The sequence below is a fragment of the Alnus glutinosa genome, chromosome 13 (assembly GCF_958979055.1).
Source record: "Alnus glutinosa chromosome 13, dhAlnGlut1.1, whole genome shotgun sequence".
In the NCBI taxonomy this organism is placed as follows: Eukaryota; Viridiplantae; Streptophyta; class Magnoliopsida; order Fagales; family Betulaceae; genus Alnus; species Alnus glutinosa.
The window spans coordinates 2354102-2377698 of record NC_084898.1 but is presented as its reverse complement, the minus strand read 5'-3'; the positions used below and the strand labels follow the sequence as shown (position 1 = coordinate 2377698).

General features: G+C 35.6%; 3 protein-coding genes across 4 annotated transcripts; 1 reads left to right on the top strand and 2 right to left on the bottom strand.

Annotated features, from left to right (window-relative positions):
* The first annotated feature begins 1729 nt into the window (after positions 1–1729).
* LOC133854108 (probable aminotransferase ACS12) lies at positions 1730–6750 on the top strand. The gene is made up of 4 exons (XM_062290146.1): positions 1730–2361; positions 2484–2624; positions 5634–5794; positions 5880–6750. Exons 1-4 carry the CDS (start codon positions 1927–1929, stop codon positions 6733–6735), a joined length of 1593 nt encoding a protein of 530 aa, XP_062146130.1. The 5' UTR covers positions 1730–1926; the 3' UTR covers positions 6736–6750.
* A 1927-nt stretch (positions 6751–8677) lies between these two features.
* LOC133854953 (probable LRR receptor-like serine/threonine-protein kinase At1g12460) lies at positions 8678–12584 on the bottom strand. 2 transcript variants are annotated; one of them, XM_062291238.1, is made up of 3 exons: positions 11163–12584; positions 10509–11060; positions 8678–10415 (listed from the first exon to the last, which is right to left on the bottom strand). In XM_062291238.1, the coding sequence occupies exons 1-3, from the start codon at positions 11675–11677 to the stop codon at positions 8936–8938; spliced, it is 2547 nt and encodes an 848-aa protein (XP_062147222.1). In that variant the 5' UTR covers positions 11678–12584; the 3' UTR covers positions 8678–8935. The 2 variants fall into 2 exon arrangements, with proteins under 2 accessions (XP_062147222.1, XP_062147221.1); XM_062291237.1 differs by having other exon boundaries at positions 10509–12584.
* A 6508-nt stretch (positions 12585–19092) lies between these two features.
* Positions 19093–23303, bottom strand: LOC133854602 (uncharacterized). The gene is made up of 4 exons (XM_062290839.1): positions 22793–23303; positions 21176–21412; positions 20830–21047; positions 19093–19625 (listed from the first exon to the last, which is right to left on the bottom strand). Exons 1-4 carry the CDS (start codon positions 23081–23083, stop codon positions 19454–19456), a joined length of 918 nt encoding a protein of 305 aa, XP_062146823.1. The 5' UTR covers positions 23084–23303; the 3' UTR covers positions 19093–19453.
* Between the last annotated feature and the right edge of the window lie 294 nt (positions 23304–23597).

Below are 23597 nucleotides of genomic sequence, written 5' to 3'. Positions count from 1 at the left end.
GTGTTTTTATAGAATTTGAATAAAATGAGGAAATTGTTATTTTGTCCTACCTCAAGTACTTCCAAATTATTTTTTATATTTTAGAGCGCGATTTGTAAGTTAGGTCAATCATAAGGACTCATTTTAAATTTATCCCTACCAATTATTCTAAATTTTTATCACTTATTTTAAAAGTTTTAGTTTATAGTGAATGATAAATTTAATCAACTAATTAATATCTTAACACTCCCTCGCGTATGTGTTCAAACTCCCAAGCAAATGAACAATTTTTATGGTCAAAATTTTGCTTTGTTGCATCTAACTATTTGTATGTTGTCACGTCACGACAACATGTACACATTAAATCTGTCAAATTTAATTTTAATCATAAAATGGTTCGTTTCCGTTCAAATGAAGGGGATTCTATTCCCAAACTCTTCATTAATAAACAATTTGGTCCAACACACCTAATTGAAACGATAAGTAACTTATGGAGGCAATCTTAGAACGGAAGGCTTTCTTATTCCAATACCATGTTAAATAACAATTTATTCTAATATCGTGGGCTTATAAAAAGAAAAATTATTAATATTTTAACACTTAATTAAATCTAATACTTAAACATTTTATTTTAGAGTGACTTAAGTTAGAGATATTTCCCACCCACATGGAAATGGCAGCATCTTTGAGGCTAGTGTTGCCTGTTTGAGTGTACTTGTCACATGTTTGATGGCGTGAAGAAGAGCCCATTTGACAACTTGTAATAAAGAACAGAGGATGATTTATTTGACTAAATTGACAATTACTTGTTAATTTTAGTACTATCTTCTAATCAACTTCCCAACATTGTCAAATACCTCTTATTTGAATTGCTAATGATATACAGCTAGACTAATTCAATTATCAGATTCTCTTTTTGTCTTGAGTAATTAAATAGTTACTAGAAAATATGTCAACTAGGTTCAAACCTATCTCTAATACCAAATTTTATTTATTTTTTTTTTTTTTGGTTAATGCATTTTATCACTTATGATAAAATATTGAGGTAACAAAAAAATCACTTAAAAATGTTATATAATATACACTATTCATGTGGCAGAGTCTATCAATTTTTATTTATTTTCTTTTATTTTTTAAAGTGTAATTGAATGGCTGATAGACACTGTCACATCATCCTAATGAGACGAGAGTGTAGTATATAACATTACTTAATTTGAAAAAATTATTATAGCTCAAAACCTCTTAAAAAGCCATTAAACAATTTCACTCAATATCATACAAGACAGTCTAGCAATTTTTTTAAAAAAAAAAAAAATAATGAGAAATTTCATACATACGTATAATTATACGAGGAGTTTATATATGGGTTTGACTTAAATTCAATTTTATCTGAAAATTAAACCTGCCAAAAATTGAGACACGTGTCCTATTTAAATCTGTTCCATCGATATGGAAACAAATTACCATTAACATTTATTATCAATACCTCCAAAAACAAATTACCAAATTCAAACTTTATGTTGCTTTTGGTTGAGATATGATGGTTAGTGTTAAAAAAAATAATAATAATAAAAATAATAATCATAATAATAATGATTAGTTAGGTGAAAACAAGCAGAAAAGATGTACACCAACCAAATTTTTCCATAACTAGCAAATAATCAAAAAGGGCATAAAAGTAAAAGAGGCCACAGAAGCCCCCCAAAAAAATCCCAACGACTGGGACCCAACATCGGCCTCAAACAAGGAACGGCGCACAACCAAAAAAAAATTGAACAAATCGTTGCTCTCTCTCTCACGCACACACTTTCCCTCTCCCACACACAAACGGCAAACCCAATATCCACTCTCTCACTCCCTTCTTCGTAGTCTCCGACCACCAAAACGGGGGCGTATTGATCCTAATTCCGGCGAACCTACCCACCACCACCCCATGTCTTCTATGCAATGACCCGGACCGGACTCTCCCGGACTCGGACCTCCGAGGAAGCTACAACCGAGCCCACCACCATGAGAGTTATAGTGCCTCTACAAGGCGTGGTTCAAGGCAGAGGAGGCCTTGTTCTGGGCTCGGCGATACCATGCGCGCTCTTCTACTTTCTTCAGCTCTATCTGAGACGACGAAACCGTTCGGCGCCGACCCCCCCGCCGGCTCCGGAGCAGCAGTTACCGGACGTGCATGTGCTGTCGAGGTCCCTGTCTCGGACTCATCTCTCTCCGAGGGGTGCGGGCGGACCCGCGTACGTGTCGGGTCGTGCGAGCTCGGTGGCGAAGAGTGGAGACTCGCCGTGTGACGTCGGGTTGAGGAAGGTCTCAGAGGATCCGTATGACGAGGCGCGTAACCCCGATGGGGTTATTCAGCTTGGCTTAGCCGAAAACAAAGTGGGTTTGTTTTGTTTTGTCTTGGGGTTTGCTTTGTTTTTGGTTCAATTCTCTCTCTCTCTCTCTCTCTCTCTCTCTCTCACTTTTTGCTTTATATCGAGTTTTGTCGGTTTTTGTTGTAGTTATCGTTGGACTTGGTTCGAGATTGGATGGTGGAGAATGCGAGGGATGCGATATTGGGTGGAGGAAGAAGTGGTGGGGAGCTGAGTATCGGTGGGATTGCAAGTTACCAGCCTCTTGACGGTTTGATGGAGCTGAAAGTGGTAATTCATTTGAGTCTCCCTAGTTTTGTGACATATATTTTTTTTTTTATGTAATTCTCACTCTGCTATTGATTTGGAGATGATGGGAATATTTTGTGTATTGACATGAGAAATGATATACTTATATCTTCTATACATCTCTCTTGAACATCTCCATACAACCAATTTTTAATTCCACCATTGAATTTGTGAGATTCAATGTGGGTCCCATAAATCCAAATGTAGATTTACAAATGAGATGTATAAAAGATATATAGGAGATGTAAAAATATCATTTCTCTATTGATATATTGGGTATGTGGTTCTCCATTATTATAAGTTAATGTAAGATGAACTTTCTGTGTTATTGGTTTGAACGCGTTTGAAGTTTTTATTTATATGAACTGATTTTAGTAAAAGTAATGCTACTCTTCACCTCCATTTATCACACCTATTTCATACATACCGACTGACTTAACGTGTTTTAAATGACCTTTTTTGTTTCCTATTTCATACATACCGACTTACTTAACGTGTTTTAAATGACCTTTTTTGTTTTTGTTTTTTATAAGTGGCTGATATAATAAGTTGTCTAAAACACGCTACGTCGACGGGTGTAAAATGCGTGTGATAAATGAGTATAAAGAGCAGTACTACTATTTTAGTAAGGACTATGTTTTTTCTTTTTGTTCAAGATTCTTGGATGATTAAATGTTAGTGCTTGAAAATTGTGGTTTGATAAGGGGTGATAATGAGATAAACCTGTTCTGGGCTGCTCATGTTGAAGATTTAGACAGATATTCAGAATGATTTTGTTCATATATAGATCTTTCAATGCTGGTTGTAGCTTGTGAAGGTTTTTACATCACTAAGAAAAGTAAAAGTGTTTCTGGAGGCATGTTCTGATAGAAATCTTAGAATAACTTGACCGGAAGGTTCTAAATCTGTACTAATGCTTGTGCTCTCTCTCTCTCTCTCTTAGCCATTCTCAAACACAAACACATGCATGCATATAATAGTTTTTAAAGAAGATCTAGATCAAAGGCTAATTTTCTGTTGATTACTCTGACGGGAGAATGTCATCATCAAGATATGAGGATACAGATGTTGTAGAACTATAGACTTTCTTTTATCCATTCTGAATCATGAAAGGTAGTTAAGGTTGTCAAGGCTAAGTAAAAAATAAGCTAATGGACCTACAGGGAGAACCTGCCCAGAGATCTGTTTTCCTTTTGGGCTAAAAATGATTGATGTAATTCAGATCAACTTATAGAGCAGTTTGTAATGGTAAAATGTCTCCTTCAAATTTAGTAGTGCGTAAGATAAACCTTAATCTCATATTCTAACCCACCCTATATATGAAGGAAGTATCTAAGGTGGAAACTAATTCCACATTAAAGAGTCTTGAAATATCCCATCTTCTGTAACCTAATATAGACATGGTTCTCAAATAATTAGAAAACCTTCAACCATAGTAAGATATTTGAGATCTTTCTTAATCCATAATTCAATGCGGGCTATAAGCTTAAAGAGATGGCACAAAAGGAAAGTACATGTAAGACTCATCTAGTAATTGTTGGATATGTCCTTACGAAACATGTCGTAGTCTATATCAATCATAGGTTTCTTTAGAATCCAGTTTCCTATACTAGGTTGCACAGCAGGTTTATTAGTCTCAACTCTGTCTTAGACCTCAGCCATCTCAACTTTCTATCATATCTCTACACTCTCCTAATCTTCCCACCATTTCTGGATGTGGGCTCTACCTATATAGTTCTACTGACATCTTCTTTCCTCGTCTTGAGAATGACTTGTTCCCAGGCAAAGGAATCCATTATAAAGCAAGTTTCTATTTAAGGAAATCTATTCTGCTTCAATGGAGTTGCATGATCTTCTGAAATATGCTGATAGCAGATGGGACCTCCTTTGAAGTTTAAGGAAAAAGGGATGTTCTTCAAGCTGTTAATCTTAAATAGCATTGACAGACATCATTTTTATGTGCTTGTTTTGAGTCAAGACAACAGGTGAAGAATTATGGCCTCCCTCTAGCTCTTTCATTTTACAACAGATACTGGGCTCTGGAAAAATTGGTTCTTTTCCTTTTGTCCCAATACCTTTCATTCCAGTTATAATGCCTATAATTAAATTTCAGCATGAATATGATTTGGCTATTATTTTGTCCCAGAGTGTTAGTTGATCTTTCAAGCATTTTCTTTAGTCTAGTTTGCAAAGTGGAATATATGATCTTTTAAGTTAGTAAATGAAATCCATCTTGATTGTAGGGCTTATGTCTTAATAATATGTGATGTTTGTTTTACACAGAATGGATGGGCAGATACATTACATATATGCTTGGCAATCCACATTTATATTCGATTATAGATATAAATTTGTCCCAAATTTGGTAAATACCCAAGTTTCTTGACACAACCAATACAAAGTGCTCCTTTTAAGTGATTCGAGATTAAGAGCTATGTTCTCTTGCATGACTAATTGGCCATAAAATACTTGTGGATTTCTGTATTGCAACTTCGAAAGTTTATTATTCTTTTACTTAATAATGGTTGATTGCTCGCTCTATTTGCTGAAAATAATTGGAGATTTGGATAACATGTGAAACAGACTTATTGGAAGAGTTATATAAGTATTAATTATTAGTTTGGGGCATTGTTCCTTTTTTGGAGTTTTGTTCTTCTTTTTCTCCCTTTTAGGGGATTTATCCTGTATACTCCTTGTGTACATGGATTCTGCCCCTTTGCGCTTTTTAATGAAATTGATTTACTTATAAAAAAAAAAGTTTGCGGCATCGTTCCTTTTCTCACTTCTTTGATAAATCTTGGGTCTCAAGGTGGACATTAATCTCTTCTTGGATGCCAAGGTCATTTTTTGGCAAAGATATGCACCTTCATTTATGTGATGCTTAAAAATTCAAACCTGTAGTGCTTTCACTTCCATGGACTATGTATGTTGCTTTCTTGTATGTGAACAGCAATCTCTTTTGTGTCTTCTCAAAATTCTCTAGTCCTGCAGGCAGTGGCAGGGTTCATTTCTCAAGTCATGGATAAGTCAGTTTCCTTCAACCCGTCACAAATAATACTAACCGGGGGCGCAACCCCTGCAATTGAAATGCTTAGCTTCTGCCTAGCAGACACTGGAAATGCATTTCTTGTTCCCACACCATATTACCCGTGGTAACTATTTATTTGTGTTTCAAAAGTTCTCTTTATGTAACCAGCTATCCAGTGAGAATACTGAACATCTGAACATGATATGCAGTTATGACCGGGATGTTAAATGGCGAACTGGGGTGGAGATAATACCTGTTCCCTGCCGTAGTGCTGACAACTTCAGCTTAAGTATAACGGCTCTTGATCGAGCATTCAACCAGGCCAAGAAACGCGGTATAAAAGTTCGTGGGATTATTATATCAAACCCCTCAAATCCTGTGGGCAATCTTCTTGATCGGCAAACTCTGTACAGCCTTCTTGACTTTGCCAGAGAGAAGAACATACATATTGTCTCAAATGAAATATTTGCAGGATCAACTCATGGAAACAAAGAGTTTGTGAGCATGGCAGAGATCATTGATTCAGAGGATTTAGACAGGAACAGGGTTCACATAGTATATGGTCTATCAAAAGACTTCTCTCTTCCTGGTTTTAGGGTGGGCATAATCTACTCCTTTAATGAGAATGTTCTGGCTGCTGCTAAGAAGCTGACTAGGTTCTCTTCTATTTCGGCACCATCCCAGCGTTTGCTTATCTCTATGCTTTCAGATACAAAATTTATTCAACAGTTCATTGGTATCAACAGAGAGAGGCTTCGAGAATTGCACATAAAGTTTGTGGCAGGTTTAAAGCAATTGGGAATAGAGTGCATAAAGAGCAACGGGGGATTCTGCTGTTGGGTTGACATGCGTGGGTTAATCTCCTCTTACAGTGAGAAAGGGGAGCTTGAGCTCTGGGATAAATTATTGAATATAGCTAAAGTGAATGTAACTCCAGGATCTTCTTGTCACTGTATTGAGCCTGGATGGTTTCGGTTCTGTTTTACTACATTGACCCAAAAAGATATTCCTGTTGTTATGGAACGAATTCGGAAAATTTCCGAAATCTGTAAATCTCATAGCTGAAATGCTGTTGCTTCATTCTAGATGGGTTTTTTTTTTTTGGTAGGGGTGGTTGCAGTATCTTTAGGGTCGCTGTTTATAAGGCAGAAGCAAACTTCAACTCTCCAACTACAAAGTGCTATGCAATGGATTAAGTTGGCTAACAATGGCTTTCGAAGTATTAGAGCTCAATATGCTAGGATTTTGTGCTTAATATTTGGAAAATGGTATCCGAGGTGATGAAAAGAGGATGGGGATTACCTATAAATGGGTGCAATGCAATTCAGGCAATCTCATAAAGAAGGGAGATGTAGGGTTTATTTGGATACGGATTTTCAGCAATTCGGACAGTAAATGTGATAGAGCCTTTATGGGCCCACTTGTCCAAACTGGAGGACGGACTATTCAAGACTTGTTCGAGCAAGTGACCCTTATAGAAGCTTTGCTGTTCAAATTACTAAGCAAAATTCATGGAGATCTTTATCAGGTTTACTTGCCCTAGGTAGTACTAGGTATGGGCTTGCATGCTGGTAGTAGGTGGGCTCTGTAATCCATTTTCATGGGGCACCCTAAGTAGTTTGGGATAGGCAGACCCTTTAACCTCCTCTCTATGCAGTTACTTGAATTGCATCAATTTAAATAGCCAATTGTAAATAATTTGGATTTATAAAAGAAACCTGGTTAATAATTTATTGAGGACATTATACAAATCAAATTCATTGGAAGAAGCCTGGCCTCTAAGAGCACTCACATTAGATCATGTAAAAGTCCCTCTAAATCTATAATAGATAACAAACTCACAAAAACATCCCTCCATTGGATTATTTATCCTAAATCTAAAATAGAGTTTCGGTAGATTTGTGAATAGTGCAACTCTACATGTGGAGTTGCACTATTTACCAATCTATCCATTATTTTATTGTTTTCTACATACAAAAAGTGAAAAAAGTAAAATGACAAAAAGTAGAAAAGAGATAAAAAAAATAAAATAAGAGTAAAAAAAGAGTATAGAGTTAAAAATAGATAATCGAATGGAGTGTGCCTTTTAAAACCCATTAGCTAAACTAGATAAAGCCCTAATGCCCATGTCTAGCATGGCCTAAAGATAAAGGCAAAAGTGGTCGGCAACATCTCTGCCATTTAGCTTTATTAAGAGCACCTTAAATATCGAAGATTTGCAGGCAGCTAAAAGCAAACTTGATTCTTCTTGCTGTTTAGTCATTTGAAATGATGGTTTCTTGCATAGTACATTTTAGAAGAATCCTTGAATGTCAATCCGTGAAAGTCATATTCTTCTTTTTCCCTTTTTCTTTCTTTTTTAACATCACAAATTGATTCCTAAGTATCGTAAGAGATACTTGAAACAGAAACTTCCAGGGAGAGGGACCCCATGGCAATCATCCTGTGATTGAATCATGTGTTTGTCAGTTCCATAATTGAAACTCCTTTTACCATGTGGAGTCCGCACGGAAACCAGTCCATGCTGTTTCTGGTGGTAGCGTTAAAATGAATCCCCTCTGTTGATAAGGTGCTGGAGGGCAATGGCTCTGCTATAATGCAGTTCCCCCTCACCAAAAAGTCATTTTGGTTGAAAATAGTAAAAACAGCTGCACCATATAAGAAACTCATTGTAACGGCCCGCTCTAAGTGGTATGATATTGTCCGCTTTGGGCCAAGCTCGCACGATTTTGTTCTTGAGTTTTACTCCAAAACACCTCATACCATTTAGAGAGAGCATGCTCTATATAAGCATGTCCCATTTTTCACACTCATGCGATGTGGGGCGCCACACTTCGTCGCTGTTTCTTTTCATTTTTCTGACTTACTTGGTAGCTAACCCATCAGTCATTTCTGCCTCTCTCCCTTCAACTCAGAGGGGTTTGTGTGAGTGGTGTTGTGTCTGAAGAGAAAATTAGAAAGTGGGAGAAGTATTTAATTCGCTTAGTAATTATCATTGATCTACAAATGAGAAACAATAAACGAATGATTTTATAATAACAAAGGATTTTAAATGTCATGAACAATTGATGATAACACCTCAAAAACATATACGAAAGAATGAATTTTCTATTTCTTATATATGTTAAATGAGCAATTCCTTTGTCTCCTTAGCACAACTAAACAATGTTCAATTGCAGCTAGATCATTTGCTTCCATATCTGCACCAAAAATATGTTATGTTTTGTAGGTTGTCCAATAAACCCACTAATGTACACTAATCATATTACCCCAATGCAGTTCTGATAGATTCAAGAACCTGAACAACCTCTGCCATGCTTGGTCTCCTTGAAGGAGCCTCAGATGTACAAATGAGCCCCAACTTCATAACCTGAATAAGCTCATTCTCCACAAACCCGCGCAAACTTCTGTCAAAACAATCTGAAGCAGAGCCACTCTCCAACAACCCCCTAACATATTCACACAAAACCACCACCTCATTTGCTCTTGGACTCTCCACTGGTTTCCTCCCTGTAACCAGCTCTAAGAGAATAATTCCAAAGCTATAAACATCACATTTCTCACTCAGTCTCAAACTTTGAGCCAACTCTGGAGCAACATACCCAACTGCAGTGTGGAATTTAGTTAAACCATAGTTATCCAAAATGGGAAGCAATTTTCCCAACCCATAATCTGACAGCTTAGCTTCATACTTCTCATCTAAGAGTATGTTAGTCGATTTGATGTTGAGATGAAGAATTGGAGGTCTACAGTCATGGTGAAGGTATGCTAGGGCACGTGCTGTTCCAAGCGCAATCTCAAACCTTCTAGACCAATATAAGGCAGTATTGCTGCCTCCAGCACTGGTGCCAGCATAATCAAGCCCATGAAGATTATCATACAGATTCCCGTTAGGGACAAATTCGGATAGAATTAACTGCATTGTCGAGGACCAGTAGTAACCCTGAAAAGCTACAAGATTTGGGTGTCGAAGGTTGCCTAGCTGTCCGATTTCTTGCTCAAATTCATCTTGGTTTCTGATCCTTCCTAGAGTGTCAAGCTTCTTCACCGCAATTGATATCCCACCTTCAAAATTAGTCCTGTAGACCATACCAATCGACCCACCACCGATCAGACACTCCTTGTCAAGCAAAGCTTTGGTGCCAGCTTCCCAGTCTTCATACTTGGAGGGCAAACTTTTGCTGAAGAGAACCAGCTTCCCAATTATTACATTTGATTCTGTTGAACCTAGTGGTGTGCTCTCAACAACCATTGCTTCATCAACTCTTCTCCTACTGCGAGCCCTGATGTTCATGATAGATACTACACAAACCCCAACAAGGATCAAAGCAGCAGCAATAATTGCGACAATGACAGAATTGCTTAGCACCTTTGTTTTCCTTGGCGTGGAACTCGTCCTTCTGCCATTTGCTGAACAAGATGTGTCCAAGGGGGGCCCACAGAGCAGGGGATTGTTAAAAAATGCAAATGGACCAAAACTCTGGATAGTTGAAGGAATGGTGCCTGAGAGGTTGTTGTAGGAGACATTCAAATGAGTTAACATTGTAAGATTTCCAAAAGAAGAGGGGATTGGTCCAGAAATCAAATTATGTGACAAATCGAAAAATTGGAGTTTTGAAATGATTCCTAGGCTTGGAGGGATGCTCCCATTGAGTTGGTTTTGATGTAGGTCAAGGACTTCCAGGTTAGTCATGTTGTCAAGGGTATCAGGAATTTCCCCCCCTAGAGCATTCCCAGAAACATCCCTGCAGAAACATATTAGCATTTTTCTCAGGTTTGAGTCAAAGCAGTTTGATTTGAATGTAGAATAATTTAAAAGGGTGATTGAACGAACTCACAGCTCACGAAGAAGCCTGCAATTGCTTATATCGTCGGGAATTTCGCCAACAAGTTTGAGATTGTGCAAATCCAGAACCTGAAGCAGCTCAATGCTTCCAAACTCCTTCGGAATCGTCCCACCTATCGAATTATTACCCAATCTAATCACCAATAGCATCCCCATGCTTCCAATTTCTACTGGGATACTCCCATTCAGCCTGTTAAACCCCAAGTCCAAAACCTTGAGACTTCTACAATTTGTAATGGTCAGTGGAATTTCCCCATCCAAATTATTTGCTGAAGCATCCAGAAACTCCATTTTCTCACTGCATGTTGTCATCTCAGGAATCTCCCCAGAAAACCCATTATGAGATACATTGAATAAAGAAAGATTTTTCGATCCAAGACTGCCAAATGGTGCCAGCCCAGAAAACAAGTTGCTACCGAGGTCCAAAATTTTCAGTCTTTGGCATGCTGAAATCTGATCTTGAACACTTCCTGAAAGCAGATTGCTTCTTAAAATTAGATACTCTAACATTGGAATATCACAAACACCCGAAGGAATGCCACCACTGAGATTGTTGAAAGAGAAGTCAAACCCTTGAAGATTCATGCAATTCACAATTGATACAGGAATAGAACCCGAAAGATTGTTCTGAGACAGAGAAACATACTTGGTTTTATTACAATACTTGAATAAAGCTGATGGTATCTCCCCAGTAAAACCATTCCTTGACAAATCTAGAAACCGAATGCTTGGCAAATCACCAATAAACTCTGGGATTGACCCGGATAACGCATTGGAACTCAAATTGATCTTCCACAATGTCTGAATGTCAGCATATTCTTGTGGGATATTACCAGAAAATTGATTTCCAAACAATGTTAAAATCCTCAAATACTTCAAACCGGATAAGGCCGGGGATAATACCCCCGCAAGACTTCTGTTCCACAACACAATCCTTTCAACGAATCCAGCTGAGTTACAGGACACACCACTGTAATTTTGGCAAGGATCCCCACTCGAAACCCATGAACTTAAGCTATTGTTTGGATCAATGGAAATGTTTCCCTTGAACTGAAGCAAAATCTCTTTCTCAGTTAGCGGCAAAACTGTAGCAATTCCAAGAAAGCAAGAAAGAAAGCACAAAAGAGCATGAGAAAGACGGAATTGATAGAGTCTTCTCATGCTCGCAACACTGGGCTGGTAATTGAAAGAGTCTATCCGTTTGGCATTATGATAGTTGGATCCAACTTAGACAAGATCTGGGCTTTCTAGCTACTGAATGTAACGATCTTTTGAGAATGAGAAACACAACATCACGATCATGACCAAACAACAACATCTTTCTTCACTGAAATTGAAGAAAAAACCCCCGAAAATATGAACACATTTATTCAAGCAAAAATTTTGAAATGCAAGTACCTATAATAACATCTTCCTCTGCTTCTGGGTTCTCTCTCTCAAGCCTGAACAACAAAGATCTGGGTCTTCTTCTTCTCTGGGGCCGAACCCACGTAGCAAAATCTAAGCTTGGTAAGTGAGAGAAAGAGAAAGAGAGAAAAAGAGAAAAAGAGAATGGAGGGGCAAGCAAGCATGGGAGTGAATGTGTGGAAATGGTGACTGTTTGTCTCGGCTGGAAAGGAAGCAGGTGAGCCAAATTTAATACAAACGGCTTTTAAAAACCCATGTACTTAGCGGTTGGCACCAGCTGAAGCTGTACCACGTGCATGTTCATCTCTCTCTCTCTCTCTCTCTCTCTTTCCCAAAACTTTCTTTTTTCACAATGATATGCATCAAACATGAAGAAATCTGTCTCTCTCCCTCTCTCTCTCTGTCTCTCTCTTCCTCATAACTCATAAGCACCGTGTAGGGTCTCTGCTCTCTCAAACCCAGCATTTATTCTCTCCCACCAACCACGCCACCAGTGCTATAATCACCACCACAAGACCGCCATTACTGTCACTACTACTAGCATACAAGACAAGGAAAGTAAACAAAAAAAAAGGAAAAGGAGAAGAGGAAGAGGCCAGAGGGAGGGGAAGGGAGGCTTTTTATGCCTTCTTGTCTGTCTGTACCGTTTGACGTTGAGAGCCTTTGCTTTTCCTTTGCATTGAACTTTCTTTCTATCGGTTCCGATTGCGACTTTGAGAAGACATTCGTTGTTTTCTTTATCTTTTTTTTGTTTACTCATATTTTATTTAGCAGTTGATACGTCTCAATTTTTTATTTATTTATTTTTTTTCCATTTTCTTCAATAAGAAAAAAAAAAAAAATGGCTCCAACTGAGCAGAGCTACTATGAACATGCTTGAATTCGACTCAAAATCAATTTGTTTATTAAATGAACAAAAAATTTAAGCTAGTATAAATTTAAGCTCGGCTTGTATAAGCTCGTCTAACTTTAATTTTTATTATTTGTTAAGAACATGTTAAGTATTTAAAAATAATAACAGTAAAAAAATGTTATTTGTAATTAATATATATATATATATAAGTTGAATTATTGTAATTTTGAGTCTAGATATAGATATAAATAAATGTGTCTTTGTGTGTATATGAGTGAGCTTGTTTATATATATATATATATATGTACATGTGTGTGTATGAATGTATACATATACTATAAGATAAAGATATAAAATTGAGGTTATATTATTTAAGATTTATGTTAATTTCTTACTCAAACAATAAATCTTTAACATAAATCTTAATCATAATTAAATAATTAAACAATCACGAAATTTACTTTATATATGAAATGACAAAATTAATTGGATAGTTTGTGAGCAAGTTCGAGTTGTTCGAAAAATAAATGAACAGATTATCTAGTTTGGTGATAACTTCGAACTCAGTTTGACTCGATTATAGCCCTAAGTGTAAATTCGTGTTCGCGTGTCAAGGTTGGGTTAAAGCATATGTATAAGAGTATATATATCAATCATAATCTGATTCATTTAATTAAATAAGTTAGATTATTCAACATTAATTCGTTAATCTCGTGTTGAGGTCATATCGGGTTTACTGGTCATATAAAAAATTATCAGCCTTTATATCGTGTGGTGAATTTACAAGTCATGTAAAAAATTGTCAGCCCTAACATAAGCATGACATGCAACAATTTTTTTTTTTTTTCAATATGGTAAATTAATATCTACCTTTATGTAATTATCACATACTTTTTAAAAATGAACGTATATCAATTTAATATACTTAATTATAAAAATATTCAACAAACTTAATTGAAAAAAAAAAAAAAAAAAAATCTCTAAAATAGTTAAAAGGAAAACTTCTAATTTCCTATTAGAAAATGAATGCAGCAACTAAAATCATTAGATATTATTTTTTGTTCTTTGGGTAGTCATTAGAAATTGTATAATCACATGTTATGGCTTATTTTTTTGTTGTTGAAAAATTCAATCAAAGTTATAATTCTTCTTTTTGTTTGATTGAGTGTGATTGACATTTGACAAGACTCTTTAAATTCTAATTGGAGCGTGGTGTTAATCTCAGTTAACTTTTGAGTTTAAGCAACTTCTTAATGCTTTATGTGCAGATTTAGCATTATCAATTTTGTTATAATTACTTTTTTATTTTATTTTTTCTTCTTTAACCCTGTGGATTAGACAATGTAATAAGTATTTACATAGCCGTCCATAACAAATCATGCCACGTGTTTGTCTGGGTCTTTGCACCCTCTTGGCCTATTGTGGCAATAAAAGTTTAGGACATGTTTGGGTAATATTTATTTTTTTATTATATATATATATATATATATATATTTTTTTTTAATTTTCTTAGGACATGTTAAGTTATTTTTTGGAACTCAAATTTTATTTAATTTTATTTCAGGTTTAATTTTATTTTAGGTTTTTTAAATCATCTAAATGTAATTTTAAAATACTAGTTTTTTTGGATATATATTCACAATTTTAAATATAATACAGAATAATATAATATAATACAAAAAAAAAATTTGCACACCCAAACGAGCCCATAAGCTACAGTTTAGTTTCACAATTTCACAGATTCTTTTTTTTTTTATTTTTTATTTTTTACTATTTTTATTTTTTTGGTAACAAAGATTAAAAGAATCCTTTGTGTATATAACTCAAACGACAAAAATTTCATTTAAATTGGGTATGTATATATATATATATATGATCTATAAAAAATTTATGTGTCTCTTAAATAGTAATTGAAAAATTATGTGTTTCTCACATGCTAATAGACGCATTATAATTTTAGACTAAATAAATAATATTAAAAAATTCTCCAACTCTGTCCTCTCTCAAAACTTGAGTGGACCTAAATCCAATTTTCACTTGAGTCTGAAAAATTGAAATTTACCAATCTTAAAGAATTGAAAAATGTTTAGGGTATTACAATTTTTATTACAATAATTTTATAAATATATATTGGAGTTCAAATATTATGAAAAATGAGTATAATGTAATTATCATGTATCGGTCCACATTTTAGTAATTGATGTGATAAATGTTATATAGATTGTCATGTTAGTTTGTAGATGCGATATATGTCATGTGAACAGTCACGTTATGGTCCGACTAATGTGGCAAGTGTCCCATACTTTGCTAAATTAGTTTACAGTAAAAACTATAATAACTTTTAAAAGAGTAAAAGTCATTAAATAAATAAATAAATAAAAGAAGACACCAACCCATTTGCCAACCCAATTAACGTTGGACATCCCTTTCAAACATTTGTCCGTTTGGATTTGACTAAAAAGGATGGGAAAGAATCAATGGTGAAGAAAAAAGTGCACCCCAAGAAACTAATAATTCTACGTTACTAATGACCGTTGGATTTATTTATTGCGGCTTTATCATCTGCCCCCCGTATAGTCATGGCTTCCTTCCTTGTTCTTATGCCGCGTTTGGCTGGTCCATGAAACACCTTTAATGCGCCCTAGAACAGTTGGCATTTTCGTTTGTGGTCCCCAAACAGTGACCGCATTACAGTATTACACTACTCACCGTCACCAATCACTTTTAACCAAAGCACTTTTAATCTGGCACCAAGGTGCAAGGTACACGCCTCATCAAAGCGCGTGTATCTCACCCTTTAGTAATACTGATACCACTCCTCTTTGCTAAACAAATTCGACGGCGCGTGGTGAACAGTAATCACGCAATTAGTAGGTGTTAATTATAATTATAATCAGCAAGCACTGTTCACGATGGTCCAGTAGTTGAATGTACACGTCATGGGTCAGAATCTCTTTGTATAGTTTTCTGACATCAGACAATATTGAAGCACTTTTTTATTTTATTTTATTTGATTAATTTCAGCATTTTGTTAGGTAGATAATGAGACAATATAACTTTTGAACAAGGTTCTAAGCAACCCAATCTGTATAAAAATAAGCATGGTTTAACTCAAAGATCTTAGATTAGGGCGAAAGAGTACATTTGACCTTTGATTTCGCTGGATAAACACGCGTTTTTAATTTAAAATCAATAAATGTGTTTCGTCTAAGAGTGTGTTCGAAAAAAAATAGCAGTTTCAAGCAAAGAATGAATTTTTAAAAAATGCACGATTTTAAAGGTCGGTTAAGGCTATTTTTTCGAATCGTAGATTTTACAAAACCCTTGACTATGATTTTTAAAATTGCATTTTAAGAGTGTTTTATTTTTCTTTATTTTTTAAACTGCACGTTTTGAAACTGCTGCAACAAATAGAAACAAATTCAATACGCCAAAAAAATTGAAGGTAGAATGGGGCCAAAAATGAAGGGATACCATTCATTTTGGCTTATGAGGTGTATTCCAAGTAACAAACTTTGGATGATGCAACTTTGAATAGAAACATTGAAGCCCAAGTTTAAATAGAGAGTTGGGTCAGCAATCAAAATCCAATTATTTTAATGATTCTATTCAAACATGTAGGATGATAATGTTTGGTATTTGGAAGATGAATGAAATGTTATGATGATTATGTTTAATAATGTATGTAACTACAAAGAAAACTATGTTCCAACACACAAATATTGTTTAGAGATAATAATAATAATAATAATAATAATAATAATAATAATAATAATAATAATAATAATAAAGGGTTTGGGTTAGCCAAATTTTATTTTTGTTAATCAAGATGCTAAAATAAGAGCAAAACTGTTGCAGTGCTCACAAAATTTAATGAATACTGTTCAATTACCAAATGTAAAATCAAATCCTTTTTTAATTTATAACATTCTTTCTCCTCTCAATAAAGAATTAAAAAATTATTGAGAAAAAATATTTAAATGAAATAGTAAAAATGAATAGCAAAAATAGAGAACTTGTGTTTTGACAAAGTGGGCACACGTGGCAGTCTACATTTTAGCTCTTAACTTAATAAGTGCCATATGGACTGTCGCTTCAGTTTCTGAACATGATGTCCACCATATGGTCTACATTTTAGTAGCTGACATTATAAATACTACATATACTGTCGAGTTAGTTTGTAAAGATATTTGTAATAAAAGCTATTGGATCCATAGACCTCACTCATAATAACAGTTAAGGGTTTTTTTTTTTTTTTTTTCAAGTAGATCAGCCTCATTGTAAATTAGCAATTAATTTAGGCATTGTGTTCTACATGGATAAGACCAGTAATACAGTAAGAGAATTTATCTAAGAAAAAACCCGTTCCTCACTAAGAATGAGGGTTTCCATCGCAAGCCTATAGCACCCCCATTAGCCATTCGCCGGATATGAAAAACCTTCCATTGTACTCTTATAATAACAATTGGAGGAAGAATATGTTTCCAATGAAATTTGTCATATGTTACATGTGATACTCATCTCATTTATATATGGAATGTGGGACTCATGTCAAACAGTATTTATATAGAGTTAACCAAAAAAAAATAAAAAATAAAAATCAAATTCAAAATTTAAAATCTATATTTACAAAATTAGTAAGTGTTTACTGTCAAAAGTTACAAAGAAGTAATGACAAATTATTAGACAGCTGTGATATCAATGGTCACCTATAAGATCAGACATAAAAGCATCTAAAAATAACAAGATCATTACAAATTCGTATGCTATGGATGATTAAAATTTTGCTGCTAAAATTGATAAATTTTGTTGCTGCTAAAAACTAATGAGAAGTGATTCAAAATACTGAATTCATTAATTGAGAGATGATAGAAAATAAAATGAAGATACACCACAAAAAAAAAAAAAAAAAGCTTCGAAAGTTATTAAAGATTATTCACATTGATTGCCCTGCGTTGAGATAGGTAAGATTTTTGAAGTTATATTTTATTGATAGAATTCGTCACCATTGGAATTGGGACACGTATTTCATAATAAGTCACAAGAGATATGTGTCATAATCTCAACAGGTTCGGTTTTAATTAAAACTACATTCAAGTCTGATTATGATCTTTTGGGAGATCGACTTAAATCAAGTTTCTCTCACATATTACCATAAAAAGTTTTAATTTGATGCAAGCAAAAGTGGTAGTTGATCATTAAAAAAAAAAAAATCTCATATTTATATCATATGAAAGCATTTTCTCGAAGAACTTTTTTTAAAAAATAAAATAAAAATCAAACATCAAACTATATTCCCTACGTTGCAGTCCTTATTTCTCAAACAGTGAAAAGCCCAATTACTAAAAGCCGAAAAGGAAAAGGCTAATCATGTGAAGCCCAACTTGAAAATCAGATACCTGTCTAACCAAGCTAATGTGCCTTATGGCCCAAAAAAAAGCTAATGGGCCATCTGGGCCATGTGACTATCAAAACATTTTTCATAAACCTACTTATTTCATTTTTTTTTTTAAAAAAAAAGGGGTCGTTTTGCATTGTGATGGATAAAATATAAAAATAAACCTGATGATAGTCCATGTTATGTGGTTACTGGTTAGGTTGAATATGAATTTTGACAGGAAAATCAGCGTAATTAAGAGCTTCAAATAAAGATTCTTTATAATTGGTTGTATGAATTGTGTGGCAGCTCTCACAATTCACAAAGGGGCGGCACGGCCCACCTGTTCCGAGCATGCCAAAAGATGCAGAATTTCCATTTGTTTGAAGGTGCATTAACACCCACTTATCTTGAGCAAGTGAGTCCTGCAATTCCCTTTCATTAAGGCTGCCCGAATAGCATGCAATTTAAGCAAGATCAAGAGCTTTATATAGCTGTATGATTTTTTGACACCCAGCTTTGCAGTGCTGAATTTTTTCTACTTTTGCTTTTTCAATTTTTGTTTTCCTTCTGATGTGTTCTTTGGAATAGCCAAATATGAGACCACATGCCTAAGTAAATTTTGGATTATTTACCCATATGCATTCGGATCCTCTCCGGTTCAAATAAATCGGAGAAGATCCGGTTAATGTTATTTAAGGGGTAAAATTGTCCATAAAATGTGAAAAGACAATTTTACCCTTCAAATAAAACTATCTAGATACTAAATCCTCTCCGGTAATGAACTGGAGAGGATCCTTTTCCCTGAAATATGGGCAGGAAATTGCTGAAATCAGAATCTATGTTCTTCAGGTAGCCAGGGCACTAAAGAAATCTATGCATAGCTCTCTCTCTCTCTCTCTCTCTAAATAAAAAAAATTCTGCAGAAAATTAGACATCTACAGCAAGCAAACAACACATTACATTGAACTATACAGTGAAGAATGTTGTCCAAGTCCATTTCAACCCTTTAATGCAACCTGTCCAATCATATACAAATGAGGATTGAGAGAAGACAATTTTTTTTTTAAGGAAAAAAAAAAAAGTGCAGGTGTGTCAATCATGTTAGCTGTGTTCATCGCCCCCTACCAATGTTTACATAAGCACCATTTCATCATATACATCAACCACTTCCATGGATGAGGTCGTTTAAATAAATAAAACCTCATCCAGTCATGCACCATGTTTCCACATACAATTCTGAACAGTGAACTGGCTTGTGGAAGATGGTTTTCCCCCAACCCAAACTAGAAGCAGAAGCTTACTGCAATAGTTGCTCGTCTTCAGTTTGTAAGTGGCTGAGCTGCCTTTTTGCATACAGAGTGAAGAAAACAGTGGTGGCCACAGTCGCAGCAAAGCCAACAACGTTGAAGACAATTTGTGGGGCTGAAAGGGAGTGCCGCTCATCAGCCAAAGTCCTGATAAGGATCCCACTGCAATGAAACAAAGTGACCATGAGTCAGGAGACTATCAAATACATGTATTAATGTATATCTACATCCCATCTTTGCTAACCAGTATTATACGCCTACATGAGGAGAGCATAGAAGTAATTCTGAACCGCACCATATAAAGAAAAGAAAATAAATATCAAATAACTGAGAATTTGTACAGTTAATAACAGAAAGCTAGGAAAAGAAGAAAGAAACTGGGAAAGATTGACACCAAATATTTTGTTGCCCACAGAATGCCCTCATGCTTCTTATTTTACTGATTTAACAACACATGTTGTAGAAGCATTTGTTTGGTGGAAAATGAACAGTTCCCATAAAAATAACACAGGAAAAAGGGTTCAGAAATGACAAAGAAAAGGAAAATATTTCTCACAACTTAAGGCACCGTACATTTTCCATTTGCTGCCCAAAATTTGATTATGACCACCCCAAAACTACGAACAAGACTGTGTATGACTAACAAGTTGAAGGTGATGACAACACAGATTGATATGAGTGATGATTATTGTTAGGAGAAAAAAGTTGTAGGGAGTTCTTTCTTCCTAAGCAGAATATGCGGGGATGACCAAATTGCCCTACTCGAGAAGGAAGCAACAGAAGAACAAGAAAAGGTACCAAGGGCCCATAGGTGACAAGTTGACAATCAATTTTTGATCTGATACAGTTGATTTAGACCCAAAGCCATCCACGATATAAGACTTTCAGTTGACAAAGTCCTGCATATTGATATGATAAGTTTTTGAATCATACCTCAAGTGACAGTTTGACACGGAAATAAAAAAAAAAAAAAAAACGCCCTTTTCCTCTGAGAGGTTAGAAAGTAGCCAACAAGTTCAGCTGTCCAAAGTGAATATAATATTGAAAGACTGCCAATCTCAATTATCTAGCGACATATCAGCTTCAGACAATATTATTGTCTATTGTGTGTCTGTGGGTCTGTGAGCAAGTATGGATCTTTCGCTAAATCACCACCATAGAAGTTCAATACTACAACACAGGCCATCCTCAAGCTAACTCATGACAAAGCAACAAGGCAATTTGTTTTTCAAGGATCATAGAATATATGCACGTATTCTAGAACAGAAATACATGCATAAGGACAAGAACAGCAATAATCAAAATGAAAATATAAAATGGATGGGAGAGAGAGAGAGAGAGAGAGAGAGAGAGAGAGAGTCTTTACGTATAGATTGCAACAAATATTTCTGGCACTATCCCCACCAGGGACCCCAAGATATAAGGACCATACTTAACATTTGTCGCCACAGCGCAGTAGTTATATATGATATAAGGGAAAGGAGAAATCCTGATTAAAGCTACAGATCGAAACTGATGAAACCAATTTCCTTCACCAGCTGATCTTAGAATGGAAGCTCTCTTTGGATACTTTTCTAGCCACCCCTGCATAAGAATCAAGAAATGTTACACACACAAACACAAGATGCCCAAGATGCCAATATACATGCAACGCTCACTCCCAGTAGCAGAGAGAGAGAGTGAAAAGGGCATATTTTACACAGGGTACGCACTTGAATTTTACGATAAAAGAGAGAGCCAATGAAATACGGAAGTGAAACGCCCACAGCCACCCCTGACATGATTAGTAAAAATCCGTAGCCATAACCAAAAGTCATTCCGGCAACCCACATAGAGGGTGAAGATGGTAAAAGTAGGGTAGGGAAAAATGCCACAGAAGCAAAGACCAGAACAGCCAGAACTGGAGTACTGAATGTTGTTGTCTCCCAATTTATAATTGGAATAATCTCCTGTAAAAATGTTATCTCATAAGTCAGGATACAAAGGTGCAAAACATTTATATTGCAAGCATATTCACAATATATATGAACAAATTTTCACATATCTGTTGGTATCAGAAATTAATGATACACCAATCTATCAGAATTTGGTATTGCATCTGGTTTGTGTTGGAAGATGGCACATTACACTGCATATTGATCAGTTACAAGCCCAATTAAATACAACGTATAGTTTGTGTTGAAGGATCCATTTCTTTAGGTAAACAAAGTATCGTTTGATAAATTAGCTTTGGTACATCAAATCAAGAATCTAATAGTGAAATTTTATAACCTACTTCGCCAAAACCATAAACACTACATGACTTGTCAACATTTCAAAGGGAACCAGATCTTCTAATAGAGGAGACTTCAATGCTTATTGTAATTGACACATAATTGATTTGGCCATCAACATCACTAGAGTTGCAGTACACATACATGACATTCTAAAACCAGTTATAATCCAAAAATCTACTACAAAATTACCCATTCCATCAAAACTGCCAATATTATAGATACTAACTTCCGCTTTCCCTTCCCCTGTCCACATTGTTTAGAGCAAATTGCAACAAAAATACAAGGCTTATAGAGCAAACTCACAGACCAGCAACAAAATCGCATATACCAAAACTACAACAAAATTCTCCCAGGAACATAGACGATCATGAATTCCCATATAACTAAAAGATACACAATCACGACAAACAAATACTTTTTTTTAAAAAAAAAAAAGAAAAGAAATCTTACATATATGTTAGACAGCCACAGACACAAGAAAATTCAAGTGCACGAGAAAAGCCACATTTTTTCCAATATATTTGATTCAACCCACAAATACCAGCCCAAAACCCCAAGCAAGTGACAATTCAACAATGACCCCCTCATGCAGAACCCCAAGTATCAACTCTAACACACACATACATGCATAACCATAACCACGAAAAGGAATCAAATTCACATCGAAAACTGACCTTATCCATGAAAAAGTGTCCGACCCATTGGATAAAATCGCAGCCAACTCAATACACAAAAACCAGTCCAAAACCTCTAGCAAATGTCAATTCAGCAAAGACTCATCATGCAAAATCCCAAGTATCAACTCTTAACACACATATATCTAGAACCATAACCACAAAAAGCAATCAAATTCACATCTAAACCGACCTCGTCCATGAAAAAGGGTCCGACTTTTCTCATTACCGCAGCCAACAGCCCCAAGAAGAAACCCCAAGAAAATGTCAATTCAACAAAGACCCATTACGCAAAACCCCAAGAACCAACTCTTAATACATACACACATGCACAACCACAACCACAAAAAATACGACCAAATTCACATCGAAAACCGACCTTATCCATGAAAAAGGGCCCGACCCATTTGATACAAACCGCGGCCAACAGCCCCAAGAACGCACCCAGCAGCACCAACTTGACAAAGTTCCACAAACACCCTCCTGCTCGATTTCTCGGCGATAAAGGCTCTTCCCGTACCCCACCAAGCCCTTCCACGACCTCGCAATCGCACGGACCCGAGCCCAATTTCACGTAGCCTCCATTGACACCGTCTTCCCCAAGTTTCAGACTGAGCTCCGGCACCACCTCATCGCCCCCACCACCATCTTCCTCGCTAAACGTCGTCATAGAGCCCCAGAAATTGGTGGCACAGAGACCCTCCTACGACCTCCGGTTAGAGTCCGAAACCCCGATGTTTTGGAGAATCGGAAACCCTAGCTGGGCGCAATGTGGAAACTGTTGGGGGGCAACCGGAGAGAGCGATGCGAAGCCAAGGGAGACTGGTAGATGGCAGATGCGATGCGAAGGGGGTTATCGATGAAACAAGAACCAAACGTAAAATGCTTCCAAAAGCGCACAACACATTGTTAAAGGAAATTAAAATTACGACATTGCCATTGAGCAACGGATTTATTTTTATTTTTTATTTTTAATTTCATTATTGAGATTTTATTATATAATTAATAAAATATAAATATTAAATTATTAACAATGATAAATATTAATACGATAAAATTTTAAATTAAAACAAAAACAATATATATATATATATATTTTTTAAGTGAAATGATAATGCTATATATTACATTTTATCTTAAAATTATTCTATAGTATTGGCATGACATTTTTAATTAATAATTTT